Source organism: Dendrobates tinctorius, unplaced genomic scaffold (genome assembly GCF_039654945.1).
Source record: "Dendrobates tinctorius isolate UK_male_01 unplaced genomic scaffold, ASM3965494v1 ptg000196l, whole genome shotgun sequence".
Lineage (NCBI taxonomy): Eukaryota > Metazoa > Chordata > Amphibia > Anura > Dendrobatidae > Dendrobates > Dendrobates tinctorius.
Window position 1 is genome coordinate 18,765,527 of NW_027361863.1, and position 18,199 is coordinate 18,783,725.

General features: G+C 42.8%; 1 protein-coding gene across 1 annotated transcript; it reads left to right on the top strand.

Annotated features, from left to right (window-relative positions):
* The first annotated feature begins 338 nt into the window (after positions 1 to 338).
* LOC141056093 (ovostatin-like) lies at positions 339 to 15,723 on the top strand. Its single transcript, XM_073552750.1, has 6 exons — positions 339 to 403; positions 2,057 to 2,159; positions 2,845 to 2,962; positions 7,897 to 8,006; positions 10,721 to 10,885; positions 15,196 to 15,723. The coding sequence occupies exons 1-6, from the start codon at positions 339 to 341 to the stop codon at positions 15,445 to 15,447; spliced, it is 813 nt and encodes a 270-aa protein (XP_073408851.1). The 3' UTR covers positions 15,448 to 15,723.
* The last annotated feature ends 2,476 nt before the right edge of the window (positions 15,724 to 18,199 follow it).

Genomic DNA, 18,199 nt, shown 5'->3' on the forward strand with positions numbered 1-18,199 from the left:
TTCAGTAGATTCACTCATCACCAGTAACAATACGAGTTTTTGTGTAATTTACAGCAAAATTACTGGTCATCCACATGCTGGTAAAATTGTCCGATGGGTTAGCTTTCTGGGACCTTCAGCTTTCGGGGAAATGGATGGTGTGATCTATCCAGACAGTAGTCATACATATTTGCTAAACTGGAGTCACAGCAGTGAGACTTACACCTATCACTCATATATAAGATGGGGGCACCCCTTTACTTGTTCACTCATGCATCTAAATTAGACCAGGGCCCTGTATGGTCACAACTTGCACTCATCATCATGTTCATGTTTTAGTGCGTCCTCGCTGTCAAATCATGATTGTTGATCCCGTTATCATTTTTGCTGCGGATCCTACGTTCACTGTGACAGTTTGTGGAAAGTAAGTAGACCCTAATGATTTCCAATACATTTATGGCTCTGTTCACACTGGTGTAATCCATTCATAATCGGAATCTTGACTTATAGCCTGAGCGTCACATTATAACATACCATTCTTCAGCCAGATTTTAATGGAAATTTTAATGTAAGAAACTGAGAAATGACTATGATGAATTATTTATAGACAGGGAAAAAACTGAGATTATGAGTTTGCATACTTGATTTTATTTTCGTGGACTGGGTGAAAAAAAATTAATGGCCAAAGTCTTAGAAAAGAGTCTCCAACCCTAGCACCTTATCTCCCGGGCAGATGTACCAACCAACCTTCTACTTTAAGAAATTAAATATTGGGCTGACATAGGTAACGTTACCTTTTAAGAGCTTGTTATAAACAGTGGGATGTGTCGTGGCAGCCATATTGGTGGTCAATCAGCTTTCCAAGGTTGCCGAATTCTGTCTGTTTCCCTCTAATTGGATGATGATGTCTCCAAAACCTGATAATATGGGACCCTTGACTTTTGAGACATAAGGGGAATAATGGCTCATGAACCCCAATACTATATTGGGTCGGTCAAATAACGCATCTAGACCCATTGCCATTTCTGTGTGCGGTTCCACTATTACTCCCCAGCAACAGGCCCGCTGTCTTGGGGTCATACTTGATTCCGAGCTTTCCTTTGTCCCCCACATACGATAACTGGCTCGCTCTTGTTATCTGCACCTCAAAAACATTTCTAGAATTCGACCTTTTCTTACTTTTGACTCCGCAAAAACTCTTACTGTTTCTCTTATTCATTCTCGTCTGGACTATTGTAACTCTCTTCTAATCGGTCTCCCTCTTACCAAACTCTCCCCCCTCCAATCCGTCCTGAATGCTGCAGCCAGGATCATATTCCTCACCAATCGTTACACCGATGCCTCTACCTTGTGCCAGTCATTACACTGGCTACCCATCCACTCCAGAATCGAGTACAAACTTATTACCCTCACCCACAAAGCTCTTCATGGCTCAGCACCACCCTACATCTCCTCCCTCGTCTCAGCCTACCACCCTACCCGCGCCCTCCGTTCTGCTGATGATCTGAGGTTAGCATCCTCAATAATCAGAACCTCCCACTCCCGTCTCCAAGACTATATACGTGCTGTGCCAATTCTTTGGAATACACTTCCCAGGTCAATACGATTAGTCCCCAATCCCTACAATTTTAAGCGTGTCCTGAAAATGCATTTATTCAGACTGGCCTATCGCCTCAACACATTAACCTAATCTATCCCTGTGGGGCACAGCCAAAAGTTTTTACCATAACCAGGTTCCCCGCATCATGTTCCCACATGCTTTATGCATCCATTAGCCCTCTGTGTCTGTACTGTTACACACTTAACATTATGGCTGGTCCATACAATCAGGGCAACTGTTACCACCCACCTTTCGTGTCTCCCTCTTTCCTCATAGATTGTAAGCTTGCGAGCAGGGCCCTCATTCCTCTTGGTATCTGTTATGATCTATGTGATTATTGTTATGCTGTAATGTCTATTGTCTGTACAAATCCCCTCTGAAATGTAAAGTGCTGCGGAATACGTCGGCGCTATAGAAATAAAATGTATTATTATTATTATTATTATTCCTTATTTGATCTTGATAATTTTGCTGTAGATACACTTATGGGAAAGTGGTGCGAGGAAGTCTGAAAATAGTCCTTTGTCGAAAGCAACTCTGGTACTACAGTGCAAAATATTGCATCACTGTCGAAGGAAAGGTGAGCTCTTCTTAGAAAAATGTAGAAGAATTAGAAACTTTTGTCTTACATTTAAACAACTTTTTGAAGGATCGGGTATGGTTGTTTTGGAGCATGTAAGACTGAGGTGTCAACATTGGAACTGGTGTGGCGTGCCACCCTTGTGCACAGTGCCAAAACGGGACACTCCGACAACAAACTTTACTTTGCCAAAATATAAGAGCCTGACTCTTTTCTCTGGTGTGATTGGAGCCTACACATGCACCCTCGGTTCGGTTAAGCAAAAATGAGTTTTCAGTAATGGTTTTCAGTAATGCCGCAGTAATGGTTTTTCTTACCCTTAAAACAAAATGATCAGATATGTTGAAATTCAACAAACCCGATCCATCTTTTTCACCGACAAATGCTAATGACCATTGCTACACATTCCATGGTCTGCTGAACTTTTTGGCCATCGTAAATCTAATGCATATGGCCACCCTGAAACTCAAGACACCCATGCTCAGTTCTTTATTTTGCCCCGTAAAAACGGGAATATCTGCTTGGAGTTCATATCTGGATTCCTGAATACCATAACAAGTTTCCAAAATTTGCTAGTCGGTGATTTAATAATTGTAAATTTACTTATCGTACCTCTGTTGACTGTAGTAAAGTTTTTGAATTGCTTATTTTTGCCTTTATTTTTGCCATCTCTTTGTGTTACTAGACTGATGCCACGGGTTGCTTCAGAACAGAAATCGATGGATGTGACTTGGCTATTAATGATCCGGATCTTTGTTATTCGAATGTTGTGATAACAGCAGATTTGACAGAAGACGTCAAAGGTGAGAGGACTCCAGCTCTGAAACATATACTGATTTTTTCATAGGGGGGCAATATTATATTTTTACCTAAACACCCATGATACGTCATCTAGATGATAAGTCACCTAGATGACCACAGTATACGCCACTCGGCATTGAAATTACAACACCATAATTCTGAAAAAAAAAGTTGTGGAATGATGGAAATCAGAGGATAGAGTCTTTACTAAATTGGCAAATGACGAAAAAATGGAAACAAAATTTTCAAAACATCTGGATTTCTTCAGTCTGGAGTCTGAGCCACCTGCAGAAATCCCAGCACTTCCAGCCTCGGCTGCGATCACTGAGGTTATTAATGGGCATCTGAGGAAGGTTCTGCCGCTGAATGCACTTGGGCAAATCATCAAGATCTGCTGCTGGCAGCTCCTGTGTAATCACCGACCAATGACATGAGAGCACATTTAGACAACACAGGCTGCTCATAGAAACAATATGTGGCCTGGCATTGTCATGATGAAAAATGTCTCCTGGGACACATTGCATTCAGCGTGTCAGATAGTTCAGTGGTTTCTGAAAACCTACCCAGATTTGCCAGAACTCCTGTTCGAGGTACGCCATGTCAGAACCCATTTTGTCAAGTCAGCTACAACTGCTGCTCTGGCAGCTCATGCAAGTGCCAGCTCACCGACTGGTGTGCAACGTCACCATGCGCTGGAACTCCACCCTGCACATGCTGGCAAGGCTTTGTGAGCAGCAGAGGCCAGTGGTTGAGTACCAGCTCCAACATGAACGTGGGTTTTCTGATCAGCCTCCACACATAGCAACTGAAAAGTGGGCATGGATTTCTGACATTTGTGTAGTTCTCCCAGACTTTGAGGATTCAAAAAAGATGGTGAGACTCGATGATGCAATCAGCAGAGCAACGATCCCACTTCTGTGCCAACTTAAACAGTCACTGCTGACAATCAAACGTGAAGCTTTACATGCGGACCAGTTGTAGATGGAGGAAGATGAGAGTAAAAGAGATACTAGCCAGTCTAGCCTCATCCCATCTGCTCAGCGCCGATTGGGTAGCAAAGAGGAGGTGAAGGCTGAGGAGGAGTAGGAACAGGAGCTGGCTGATAAAGGCTAGTACTTTACACAAGCTTTGTCCCGTATGGATCGGCTGAGGAGGGGAACGAGGAGGCAAAGATGGAGGAGGAGCAGATGGAGAGTAGTCATCATGGTGGAGACAGGGAAGTGTTGGCTGTAGGGAGCTTGGCACATATGATTGACTTTATGTACCACTGCCTTTATCGTAATCCTCGCGTTACATTCATCTAGGCCGAAAAAGAGTACTGGTTATTCACCCTGATGGACCCACATTACAAGGAGAACCTTGCATCTCTCCTTCCTAAGGCGTGTGAATGAGGTCCTGGGAAAGAGATGGGGAAGAGAAGGAGAGAGAGCTATCTAAGCGAAGTAAATGAGTAAATTTTGCTTGGTGAGAAAAGTACAACTTGAATCTTGCTCACCTGGTGTGGTTGTGCATGGAGGCACAACACTACGAAAAGTTTGCGAACAAGGGTGATCCTTCCACTATTATGCTGCCCATCTGTAATAACATGGAGGTGATTTTCCTGTCTCAGAAAAAAAAGTCCTCCACGTGGATGAATGTGAATAAGGATGTTCCAGAGTGCTTCTCTTGGTTCCTCTGAAGGAAGCGCCCTGAAAAATTCCCATCATACAATGCTAGTGGCAGGGTTCAAGACACAAACCAGGTACACCAGACGCAGGGGAACACTGTCAAAGACCTGGACCAATTTCATGACACCCTCCCTGCATCTAGGTCCTGATGACCAGGTATTTTTGACAAGGAGGGAAAAGTTTTTAGCCCCTTCACCACTGAGCCTGTTTTCACCTTCACGACCAGGACAAATTTTACAATTCTGACCAGTGTCGCTTTATTGGCTCATACGCACTTGCGAGAGACTTGCACGATTCTCGTGCGAGTCTCTCGCATGACAACCTGGCATTGCGGCCGGCACTCGGACCGGAGCGTGCGGCTGCATAAAAATACATGTAGCCGGTCTGAGTGCCGGCGGCAGTGCCAGGTTTTCATGCGAAAGAATCGCACAAGAATCGTGCGAGTCTTTCGCAGGTGAGTATGAGCCCTATGAGGTAATAACTCTGGAACACTTTAACAGATCTCAGGGATTCTGAGACTTTTTTTCATGACTTACTAATGTACTCCGTGATAATGGTAAAATTTCATCTATATGACTTGAGTTTATTTGTGAAAAAAATCGGAAATTTGGTAAAAATTTGGAAAATTTAGCAATCTTCAAAATTGTAATTTTTATGCCCTTAAATCAGAGAGTTAAATAACACAAAATAGTTAAGAAATAACATGTCCCACATGTTTGTGCGCACGGCAGGGCTCGAAAGGGAAGGGGCGTCATTTGACTTTTTGAATGTAAAATTTGCTGGACTAATTAACAGACCCCATGTTGCGTTTGGAGAGCCCCTAATGTGCCTAAACAGTGGAAAGCACCCACAAATGACATTTTGGAAACTAGACCCCTCATGGAGCTTATATGGATGTGTGATGTGCACCTTGAATGCCCAGGTGCTTCACAGAAGTTTATAACATTAAGCCGTGAAAATAAAAAAATTCAAATGTTTTCCCACGAAAATTATTTTTAGCCCCAAATAAGAGAAATTGCACTATACAATTTGTTGTGCAATTTCTCCTGAGTACCCCAGACACTCCATATTTGGGAGTAAAATACTGTTTAGGCTCACAACAGGGCTCAGGCTAGTTTCACACTAGCGTTTATTTCCTGCAGCGCACAGCGCCGCTAAGCCACGCCCCCTGCCGGCTCCCTGCCCGCCCCATCCGGTCATCGCTGCCTACTAGCGCACACGGCTGCATGTGATCTGCGCACCCTATCTTTAGCATAGGGTGCGCAGATCGTGCGCTGGCCGTTCGCTAGAAGGATTTCCAGTCAGTTCAGCTGGAGTCCTCCTGCCAGAGAGACGTGCCGATGAGTGGGGACGTTTGGTTAAGCGCCCCTCCCCCAGCCACATGGTCTGCTTAATACCAACTACGCACATGTGAGTGCTACTTTCTGTTCTTTCATCCACTTTGTTTTATATTTGTACATATGTAATGTCTCAACTTTATAGCAACTTTTATCTATGTAATCACTGCCCGCATTCTTTTGGGAATAAATGATAAAATCTATTAGCTCTGTCTCCATGCTCTAAGAAACGAACTATGCGCCATTTTTAGATAATCGCTACTAATTTCAGGGGTTTGCTGAGTACCCTCTTAATTAACTCTTTGATTAAGTAAAGCGTGGCTGGTGGCAGCGTGGTGTGCGTGGCTGGCGAGGCTAGCTGGCAGTACAGAAGGGTCTTATATTGCTGAATGAGTGGTTGATGCCACAGCATTGATAATTCCCTTACTGCAGTAGTCTAATTGCCCGTGCACAACAAGCAGCCCGTCCGGCGACTAATTATTCTAGGTGCAGTTCCCTGACTGACCTGAAGGTAAGGGGGGGCGCCGGAGAGCTGCGAGTTCCAAAGTGGAACTGAGAAACTGGGATATACATAAATCCCCGCAGTTCTTGGAAGGTTGTTAGCAGTGGTGGGGCATCCAAAATACCCCCCTGCGGTAAATTGTTAGAGCAAGATTAGCTTCCTGTGTTTTGGTCACACGGTGCCAGTGGTGGGATAACTAAAATAAGCCCCCACTGTGCCTGTGGTAGCCGTGTGCCGGCAGTGCGTCGCGTCCCTCCGTCCGCTGACATACCCGTGTCAGTGGTGGGACCGTGGCGTATTGGCGGCACAGGGTCCGCTGTTCGTCACATATTGGTGGCAGCGGTGGGATGTTCGTCACAGACAGCAACACATAACCTGTTTTTAATCTTTAATATTTGAATGAGGCTCGCAAGTTGCGGCCTTCAAGGGTCTATAGATGACTGAATGACCCTACTTAACAAGCATCTGAGCATTATGAATTGCTCGGTTCGAGTAATGAGCATGCAATTTACAGATTGGGGGCCAGTCAATTGTGTAGTGCCGCTTATTTGTTAGTGTGTCCTCCACAGGTTGCACTGCTCTCTTCTTTTCTAAATGGCAGTAGATGGAGGAGCATGTAGCAAGACCTGCCCATCATCCTCCAGCAATTCTCTCTCTCTCTCTCTCTCTCTCTCTCCTTCCCGTCCAGCGTTTCCTTTAAATTTCCTCATTTTCAGGATCCGTCTGAAAACGGATCCTGTGCCATCCGTTCACATCAGTTAAGAACGGATCCGCTTGTCTGACTTTTTGGTGGATTTGAACTGATGCAAAAAACTGAAGTGTGAAAGAGGCCTGAGAGAGCACGTAAAAATCGTGACGCAAGCAGGTAGTCAAAAGTAAAGCCAAGGTCAAAGAACAGGAATAATGAGAACTAGCTGAGCACAGCAGTATACAAAAGGACAGCAACACTATTGACTGACAGAGGAGTCAGAGATTCAGGGGTTTAAATAGTTCTCAGAGCTCTCAGTAAGGAGTGATCAAAACTTAGCCCAAAATGAGCCCCATAGCTCCCCTATAAAGCAGCAACAAAAGTACCAGGGATAAAACAGGACTGACGCTGTCATGCATCACAAGCAACATAGGCGCTCTGCTACCCAGCGACCAATGCAGGAACAGAGGAGGCATGAATCGGCATAGATGTTACAGTACTGTCTGTGTATCAAATCCCAGGTCTAAAATAATCATGCTAAAGGAATTCACACAAATCTTTTTGGTGTTGCAAATTGTTGGATAATTGCTGTTGCATGACAAATGTCTCCATGTATCTCTAACCTAAGATGGACAGCCAGTCTCACCAAAATGGGCAGGTTTAACTAACTTTATTAAGTTTATTAAGTATGGGGCTTTAGTTCTTGCTCCTCAATATACTTGTTTGTTTCTTTTTTCCACAGGAATCGTGTTCTCTGCCACTCGAGAAGTTTCAATTTCATTTGTATTTATATTTCTAAAATTTCAAGATATGGATTCTTTTTACAAGTGTGGATATCCATATAACATAACTGTAAGGAAGGGTTAAATAAGTTAATATAGAATTTTCATTGCCTATTTTGTGTACATATCATAAATACTTAAATTGGTTATAAAAACTTTTAGAGACCAATCTTGTAAAATAAGTTTAAATATTGAAATTTGTGAGCTCACCAAAACAAATTGGATCTTACCACTTGCAAATTATTATTCATGATAAGTACTGTAGTTTTTGAAAAACCTGTGTAGTGATAGTGAGATCATGGTGATTCTGTAAGTGCTTATAGGATGCAGTGGTGAGTGGAAGTGGGGACTGTAATGGGGACCGAAAATACCCCTTGTCTGTTGGTAGAAAGTTATGACCACCAGGTATTATATTTTTTTCAAATGACTACATTTTAATCAACTTTACACAGAAACTAAACATTATTGTCCCAATACAGACACTAAGGCTAAGTGCACACGTACCGGAACTCTAGCGGAAATTACCGCGAGAATTCCGGAATTCGAGTCCGCGGGAAAATCGCATTTTAAATTCCCGCGATGACGTCGCGCGAATGACCGCGAGACTTCGCGATCCCGTGAGAACGGACGTCATCGCGAGCATTTTCGCAAAGGACTACTGGGAACGAGAGCGTGAAGAGAAGCGGGAAGGCTGCGCGGGACGTCGGAGGGTGAGAATAACAATATTTTTTATTTTAAATTCTATTTTTTACAGGGATATGGCAACCAAAGCCCGGAGGACAGTCTCCTCTCCTCCGGACCATGGGTACCATCCGCAATTGTTCTGCTTACTTTCCGCATGGTGTGCACAGCCACATGCTGGAAATAAGCGGAACAATGCATTCCTATGGGTGCGGGATCGCCGCGATTCCGCAAATTAATGAGCATGCTGCGGTTTTTACCGCGAAGCGATTCCGCCGCGGTAAAAACCGCAGCATTAGCACAGCATTGCGGAATCCCATAGGAATGCATGGGATGCTTATTTTTCACGTTTTCGCGGCAAAATCGCGCGGTTAAAACCGCCGGAAACGCGAAAAAAACGCCACGTGTGAACTCAGCCTAAGGGTTAAGGGTTCTACTTGTGGATAGTGACATGTCAGGTCTGGCATGCCAGTATGAGACTTAAATACCTTGAATGCTCCTCTGGGAAATGAAATATGCAAATTGTCTCTTTAGAGAGGAAGAGGACTTGAACTGTAGTGCCACCTATTGGAAGCAGCGATCCTACAAGTCAATATCAACCCTTTAACGAGCCTTGAAATATGACTAAGGATAAAATCCAAATCAGAATTTAAATTTGTAGACATGGGGTTTCGGGGTATTGCCCCACGTCAGTACAAAGTATGAGATCTGATTTGGTTGGGTGAGAGGCTAAGACTGGAATCTAAGAGGTAAGCTTTCTCCTTGTGGAGAGTGACATGCCAGGTCTGGCATGCCAGTATGAGGAGACTTAAGCGCCTTGAATGCTGCTCTAGGAAATGAAATCTACAAATTGTTTCTTCAGAGAGGTAGAGGACTTGACCTCTAGTGCCACCTATTGGAAGTAGCAATCCTACAAGTCATTATCGATGCCTTGAAGGATGACTTAGGATTTCGAGGTTCGTTAAAGGGTTGAACTCCACTTACAAGATGTCTATGTTGTCTGGAGACATATGGATTGAGATATGAGGTAACCAGATCCCAACATCACTATAGCAGCTTGTTATGCCCTTTAGACTATGTGCCCATGTATGCAGAAAAAAAACGCACTTCTTCCCAGGAAAAACGTGCTGTTTTTTTTGCGTCTCTTTCCGCATTTTTGTACTTTTTTTTCACATTTTTCCCGTGATTTTCACCTGCGAAATTCAAGCACTTTCCAAACGATTTGAAGCATCGCTTGGAATGTGATTGACAGATTGGTCACACTCGTCAAACATAGTGTTTGACGAGTGTGACCAACTTTTTACTATTGAGGCTGCCTATGCGGCATCAATAGTAAAAGATAGAATGTTAAAAATAATTAAAAATAATAAAAAAATCGGGTTATATTCACCTTCCGGCGTCCAGCGCAGCCTTCCCAGGCCTCAGCGATGCTTCCGTTGCCAGTAATGCCTTGTGAGACCTTTGATGACGTTAAGTCTTGCGATACTGTAGCGGTCTCGCGAGATCGTGCGTCATCACAGGTCCTTGCTGCAAGGCATTACTGGGAACGGGAGCATCGCTGAGGTCCGGTAAGGCTGCGCTGGATGCCGGAAGGTGAATATAACCCCATTTTTTAATTTTTATTCTTTTTTTTACAGCGATATGGTACCCAGGGCCTGGAGGACAGTCTCCTCTCCTCCACACAGTGGGTACCATCCGCACATGAACATGAGCCGCTCACTTTGTGCATGGTGGGCATAGCCGCATGCGGGAAGTAAGCGGATCTCATGCATTCCTATGGGTGTGGAATCGCGGCAATTCTTTTCGGAATTGCGGCGATTCCGCAAAAAGAATGCGCATGCTGCGTTTTTTTCCGCGATACGATTCCGCCGCGGAAAAAAATCGCAACATTAGCACATCATGTGCGGAATGCCATAGGAATGCATGGAGTGCGCTCTGTATGTGTTTTTTAAACGTTTTCACGACGAAAATCGCGGCAAGAACACTTATAAATCGCAGCGTGTGCACACAGCCTTAAAATTATGGAATGAAATCACATTATGCTTATGCTAATGCTGCTCATGTAATGCTCTGTAAGGTGATGCATTTTTTTTTTTATCTTAGCTGTCAGTGGCAGATCGGGGTGGCTATCCAATTCAGTTTATTTTGGTATCCGCGGAAGTGATATTTGAAAACCACGAGTGCATTCTAGATGGAACAACGGATGACATGGGGCGAGCACAATTCAGTCTGGACACGTCTGAATGGAAAGGGCAAGTCCAAATCCGAGTAAGAGACCTGATGTGATGTCGTTTTATGGCATCTATTAGTCTTATCTTTATATTCAATGTATGCAATTGCGTTTCTTAGCAATTTTTTAGATTACAGGCCAATTTTGGTGAAACCCTTCATTTCCTATGTGACATCTTATATCTTTTGTTTCGGGTAGGTTTATGAGTAGTAGAACATCAGGCTGAATTCGCTCCGGGGAATTCCAAAAATTTGAATGTCAAGGGCAAATCTTTTTCGCTCCATCTAGTTTGATGTTAATGAATCTTCTCCTCCTGACCAGAAACCATTTTCTTTAAGTGAAAATATTTCCAAACAGTCATGTTAGGCTACTTTCACACATCAGGTTTTCGGCGTCAGGCGCGATCCGGCGTCGTGCCGGAATGCCGGATCCGGCAAATGTTTTGTAAAACCTGAAGTGCCGGATCCGGTTTTCTGCCGGATCCGTCTTGTTCTTGACAGACAAAACCGGATCCGTCTCATCCGGTTCATCCGTTTTTCTATCCGTTTTTCGACGGATTACGCCGGATCCGGTTTTTAAAATTTACCCTTGTGGCCTTCCGAACGGGATTGGCTACTGGAAAACTAGATATAGCATGTTCCTACAGCCCTTCTTTGACAGGTTGTAGAGAAGAAAGTGCAGGTTGGAGAGAAGAGCAAGTTACTGGCGAAGATGGATGTTGTCATTGGAAATATTACCACTAGAAGTTCTGTGACGGTTTCAGTAATGAGGGACAATTTTGCACTATACTTTATGTCACCTCAAGGCAGAGTACACTGGCAGGATGACAGAGTGTGAAAGATTTGTGCCCTAACCAAACTTGTGTACCTTCTGGACCAACAGTATATACCTTTGCCAACCAAAGTTGGCTATCTTGTCATGGTCTTACTATTTTTACCTTTAGGCCACAGGTGTGTACCTGGTTGTGTTTTATGCAAAGTATTTCACCTTTTAACAAAAGTTGTGTACATTGTTAGGAAATCACCAACAATAAACACAACTTTTCAGGTGAAATACTTTGCTTCCAACACAACCAGGAACACAACTGTGGCACAAAGCTAAAATTTACCCACAGTTATATACCTGGTTTTGAATACCTTTTGACCTTTGAAATTATTTAACCTTTTTTTCTAAACATATTTCGCCGCAGAAAGAAATGACAGACAACCATTGTAAAAGTAATTTAACTTTTATTTGAAATTTTTTTTTTTTTTGTAAAATGTTTTTAAAGTTAGTTAAAAAAACTTTTTGAATAAATGTTTGAAAACAAACAAATGGGCATTTTTATTAAAAAAAAAACATTACAAATCTGTGTAGTGTGGGGTGGAAATACTGCTGGAGGGGCTGCGGGACACTTCGACACTGGGTGTGTGGAGAGAGGACTGGGATCGTGGTGGGGAAGGAACAGTTAGAGGTGAAGGTGTGAAAAAAACTACAGAATGGGTGGAGATGTGGGAGGCAGAAGAGGTGGTGGGCGGTGGAGTGGAGGGTTGGGCAGGGACTGTAGGAGCAGATGATGTTGATGGAAAGTTGTATGGGGAAGGAGTTTGGTACGGGGAAGGAGTTTGGTACGGGGAAGGAGTTTGGTACGGGGAAGGAGTTTGGTACGGGGCAGGTTGCTGAAAGTGGGGAGATGTCTGGTACTGGGGAGGTTGCTGGTACTGGTGAGGTTGCTGGTATGTAATAGGAGGGGGAGGTTGCTGGTACTGGTGAGGTTGCTGGTATGTAATAGGAGGGGGAGGATGGAAAGTGGCTGGAGGGGGTGCAGATGTAATAGGAGGGGGAGGATGGAAAGTGGCTGGAGGGGGTGCAGGTGGAGGAACTACAGTGGTGGGAGGTGGAGGTTGGGAGGTAACCTGCTGTAGAGCACCGTGGCACGAATGCATTACATGCATCTGCTGGGTAGGAGAGAGCGTTTCCATGCGCTCCACAACAGACCTGAAAAAGGTGTGGTTTGGCAAAGATCTTGCTTCTGAATGCATGGTTTGCAGAAGTGTCTTCACCTCCAGAATGCTGGAGTTGATCTGCTGATAGCCTGCGGAGATTTGCTCTGACAAGACTTTGAGACAGTTCTGGAAAGATGCATTCAGATGCAAGAACTCTGGCGCATAAGTCTTTTCCTGACCCCTCTGCCGCTGCCGCCCAGTACCCGCAGGTGTACTAGAGGTGGCAGGGGCAGAAGGGTGGGGTAAAGGGAAAGCGATCTCCTCACCAGCAGCTTCATGTAATGTAGGCGGCCACGATGCTCCTGTGCTGGTGGATGGGACAGAGGGGTCGAATGTGTGGGAAGGCTGGGAAGGTGCAGATGTACCGGGGCGGTCGAAGTGTCCCTCGGTGCCGGTCTCCTCAGGGATCGCCTCAGAAGGGTCCAATCGTGCAGGCTCCCGAGTGCTGCTCACCGTGCTGTGTAATAAAGAGAAAAAAAAACTATTAAAATACTGACATGGTATGGCCCTGGCTGAAAAAAAAAAGTTACATTTAACATTTTTTTTCACATGTGGTGTGTAATATTTACCTTCTAGTGACCATTGTTTCCCGGAGGAACGACAGGGCTTGTGCGTACTTGTACTTGCTCCTGCGTCCTCCAGATCCACTCGGGGCCCGCATCTCTTTATTGAACTCCTTCTTGAAACGATCCCTCACAGACCGCCACCGATTCACAATTCTGTTCCCTGAAACGAGAAAGGACAAAGTGGTTAGTATACAACATCAGTGTTTCACAAACTCCAGTCCTCATGGTCCCCAGGGGTCATGTTTTCAGGATTTCCATAGTAAATAGAAATCCTGAACACATGATCCGTGGGGACCACGAGGACTGGAGTTCGGGAAACACTGGTTTACATCAAGCAACCGGTACTGTATATACTTACGCTCTTTAATCTGGGCCCGAGCTTCGAGGTCCTCCCAGCGGCCCACAAGGAGAGAACAGATTTCCTCCCAGAGTCGTCGGGTAACGATCAGGTCAGCGTGGCGGCGGTCAGCCATATTCCAGAGCGGCTCCCTTTCTCTGACGAGATCGATGAGGCGGTCCACATCAATCCCTCCATCCTCACCGTCAGAGTCGGGAGCACGCTGTGAAGGCTGTTAAAGAAAAAGACAAAAATAACATAGTTAGCCTCCACAAAAGAAATGAAATAAAAAGTGCAAAAAACAAAGCAAAAATATTTATACTTACACGCTGGTGACCGCCGCGTTGCTGTCGCCGACGACCCTGGGAGGCACTGCGAGGACCTCTTGGCCGAGCACCAGATTGGGAAGACTAAAGAAAACAAAAAATGTTATGTCTTTGGATGTAGGCATTTGTTTGCTGTGTGTGGTCTGCAGAACATTGTTTTCTATGTGTTGTGTGTAGTGTGATGTTGTGTTTCTGCGTTTGATGCAAAAAACTTACCAATTGTGAGCCCACTCCAGGTGTCTGGAACAAGAGAAACAAAGGGCCAATGAATATCTTGATATTCCATGGCCCTTGTTTGGAGGAATGGGGGATTTGATAATTACCGTCTCTCATCTGCTTCTGGACTCCCCTCCTCAGCATGTTCCATTTGCTGCTCCATTTGGGGTGGTGGTGGTGCTGATGGTGCTGCAGATGTCTGCTGCCTTCTCCTGGTTCTTGGCTTGGGTGGCATGTTGGGTGTGGCTGTGGGTCCCACTGTCTTGCTTTTATATATGTCTTGTGGGCAGAGCTACTGAGCATGCTCAGACCAAAAAACCGGATCCGGCGCATTGCGGCGCTCATAGGCTTTCATTGTGTGAAAAAGCCGGACGCGCCGGATCCGGCGTGTCCGGCTTTTTCGCCGGAGACAAAAAACGTTACAGTAGACGTTTTTTCCAGACGCCGGATCGCGACACATTGCCGGATCCGGCAAAAACCGGATGAAACGCATGGCCATCCGGCGCGATCCGGCGCAAATGCAAGTCAATGGGGGGGAAACCGGATCCGGCATTGCATTTCGCCGGATCCGGTTTCTGTCAAAAGCGCCGGATCGCGCCTGACGGCGAAAACCTGATGTGTGAAAGAGGCCTTATATGTATAGCAATAAGCTATAGAAGGAGCTGCTACACAAAACGCGGTCTCTAACCTCTCATGTGCTTTAGTAATGCACTGTGGTTAGGATGATGTTCCCGATTCATGATCCGAATACCAGAAACAAGAAACTGTCAGAGTCACAGTGACACATAGAGACAGCACTCCAGGACACAGTCAGTGGGTGCAGGGAAAAGTAATTAAATGTAGTGATATACGAGAATTCGGAAATTTTGTCTCAAATGTCACCGCTGGAAATACATCTCTGTTGTTTCTCATATTTAGGGATACATAAAAAATGACACCGCGGATGATGAAAAGTCGGATGGTACAGTCACTGATGTAACACACAAAGTGCGCCCCTATTACAGCGAAGCTACCAGTTTCCTAAAGTTGGAACCAATTTATGGAATCATACCATGCGGACAAGAAGTGCGTGTACGAGTAAAATATAATATTATCCAAAGCGAACTGAGGAGATACTGCAGAATAATCAGATTCTATTATTTGGTAAGAACAAAGGGAGCAGTATTATAGTAGTTATATACTTGTACATAGGGGCAGTATTATAGTAGTTATATTCTTGTACATAGGGGGCAGTATTATAGTAGTTATATACTTGTACATAGGGGCAGTATTATAGTAGTTATATTCTTGTACATAGGAACAGTATTATAGTAGTTATATTCTTGTACATAGGGGGCAGTATTATAGTAGTTATATTCTTGTACATAGGGGCAGTATTATAGTAGTTATATTCTTGTACATAGGGGCAGTATTATAGTAGTTATATTCTTGTACATAGGAGCAGTATTATAGTAGTTATATTCTTGTACATAGGAGCAGTATTATAGTAGTTATATTCTTGTACATAGGGGGCAGTATTATAGTAGTTATATTCTTGTACATAGGGGCAGTATTATAGTAGTTATATTCTTGTACATAGGAGCAGTATTATAGTAGTTATATTCTTGTACATAGGAGCAGTATTATAGTAGTTATATTCTTGTACATAGGAGCAGTATTATAGTAGTTATATTCCTGTACATAGGGGGCAGTATTATAGTAGTTATATTCTTGTACATAGGGGGCAGTATTATAGTACAGTATTCTTTAAACAAAATTAATGTAAATAAATGCCAACAGTGTTTTACAATGGTTATTGATTTAGTTTCATACTTTGTGTGCCACCATAACACACTGGTGTCTGGGCAGTGCACAAGGTTTGACATTTGCTTGCCACGGAGGTGTTCTTTGCATTTTAATATGGCATATTAGCCTAATAAAGTTTTTTTCATTTATGCCGGTGTGCTGAATGAACTTTTTCTTCTTGTGGATATTCTTGTACATAGGAGCAGTATTATAGTAGTTATATTCTTGTACATAGGAGCAGTATTATAGTAGTTATATTCTTGTACATAGGGGCAGTTTTATAGTAGTTATACTCTTGTACATAGGGGCAGTATTATAGTAGTTATATTCTTGTACATAGGGGCAGTATTATAGTAGTTATATTCTTGTACATAGGGGGCAGTTTTATAGTAGTTATACTCTTGTACATAGGGGCAGTATTATAGTAGTTACATTCTTGTACATAAGGGCAGTATTATAGTAGTTCAATTCTTGTACATAGGGGCAGTATTATAGTAGTTATATTCTTGTACATAGGGGCAGTATTATAGTAGTTATATTCTTGTACATAGGGGCAGTATTATAGTAGTTATATTCTTGTACATAGGGAGCAGTATTACAGTAGTTATATTCTTGTACATAGGAGCAGTATTATAGTAGTTATATTCTTATACATAGGGAGCAGTATTATAGTAGTTATATTCTTGTACATAGGGGCAGTATTATAGTAGTTATATTCTTGTACATAGGGGCAGTATTATAGTAGTTATATTCTTGTATAGAGGGGGCAGTATTATAGTATTATTTAGATTGTGAGCCCCATCGGGGACAGTGATGAAAATGCGTGCAAACTGTAAAGCGCTGCAGAATATGTTAGCGCTATATAAAAATAAAGATTATTATTATTATTAGTTATATTCTTGTACAGAGGGGAAGTATTATAGTAGTTACATTCTTGTACATAGGGAGCAGTATTATAGTAGTTATATTCTTGTACATAGGGAGCAGTATTATAGTAGTTATATTCTTGTACATAGGGGGCAGTATTATAGTAGATATATTCTTGTACATAGGAGCAGTATTATAGTAGTTATATTCTTGTACATAGGGGCAGTATTATAGTAGTTATATTCTTGTACATAGGGAGCAGTATTACAGTAGTTATATTCTTGTACATAGGGGCAGTATTATAGTAGTTATATTCTTGTACATAGGGAGCAGTATTACAGTAGTTATATTCTTGTACATAGGAGCAGTATTATAGTAGTTATATTCTTGTACATAGTGGCAGTATTATAGTAGTTATATTCTTGTACATAGGGGCAGTATTATAGTAGTTATATTCTTGTACATAGGGGCAGTATTATAGTAGTTATATTCTTGTATAGAGGGGGCAGTATTATAGTATTATTTAGATTGTGAGCCCCATCGGGGACAGTGATGAAAATGCGTGCAAACTGTAAAGCGCTGCAGAATATGTTAGCGCTATATAAAAATAAAGATTATTATTATTATTAGTTATATTCTTGTACAGAGGGGAAGTATTATAGTAGTTACATTCTTGTACATAGGGAGCAGTATTATAGTAGTTATATTCTTGTACATAGGGAGCAGTATTATAGTAGTTATATTCTTGTACATAGGGGGCAGTATTATAGTAGATATATTCTTGTACATAGGAGCAGTATTATAGTAGTTATATTCTTGTACATAGGGGCACTATTATAGTAGTTATATTCTTGTACATAGGGGGCAGTATTACAGTAGTTATATTCTTGTACATAAGAGCAGTATTATAGTAGTTATATTCTTGTACATAGGGGCAGTATTATAGTAGTTATATTCTTGTACGTAGGAGCATTATTATAGTAGTTATATTCTTGTACATAGGAGCAGTATTATAGTAGTTATATTCCTGTATATAGGGGCAGTATTATAGTAGTTATATTCTTGTACATAGGGGCAGTATTATAGTAGTTATATTCTTGTACATAGGAGGCAGTATTATAGTAGTTCTATTCTTGTACATAGGGGCAGTATTATAGTAGTTATATTCCTGTATATAGGGGCAGTATTATAGTAGTTATATTCCTGTATATAGGAGCAGTATTATAGTAGCTATATTCTTGTACATAGGGGGCAGTATTATAGTAGTTAT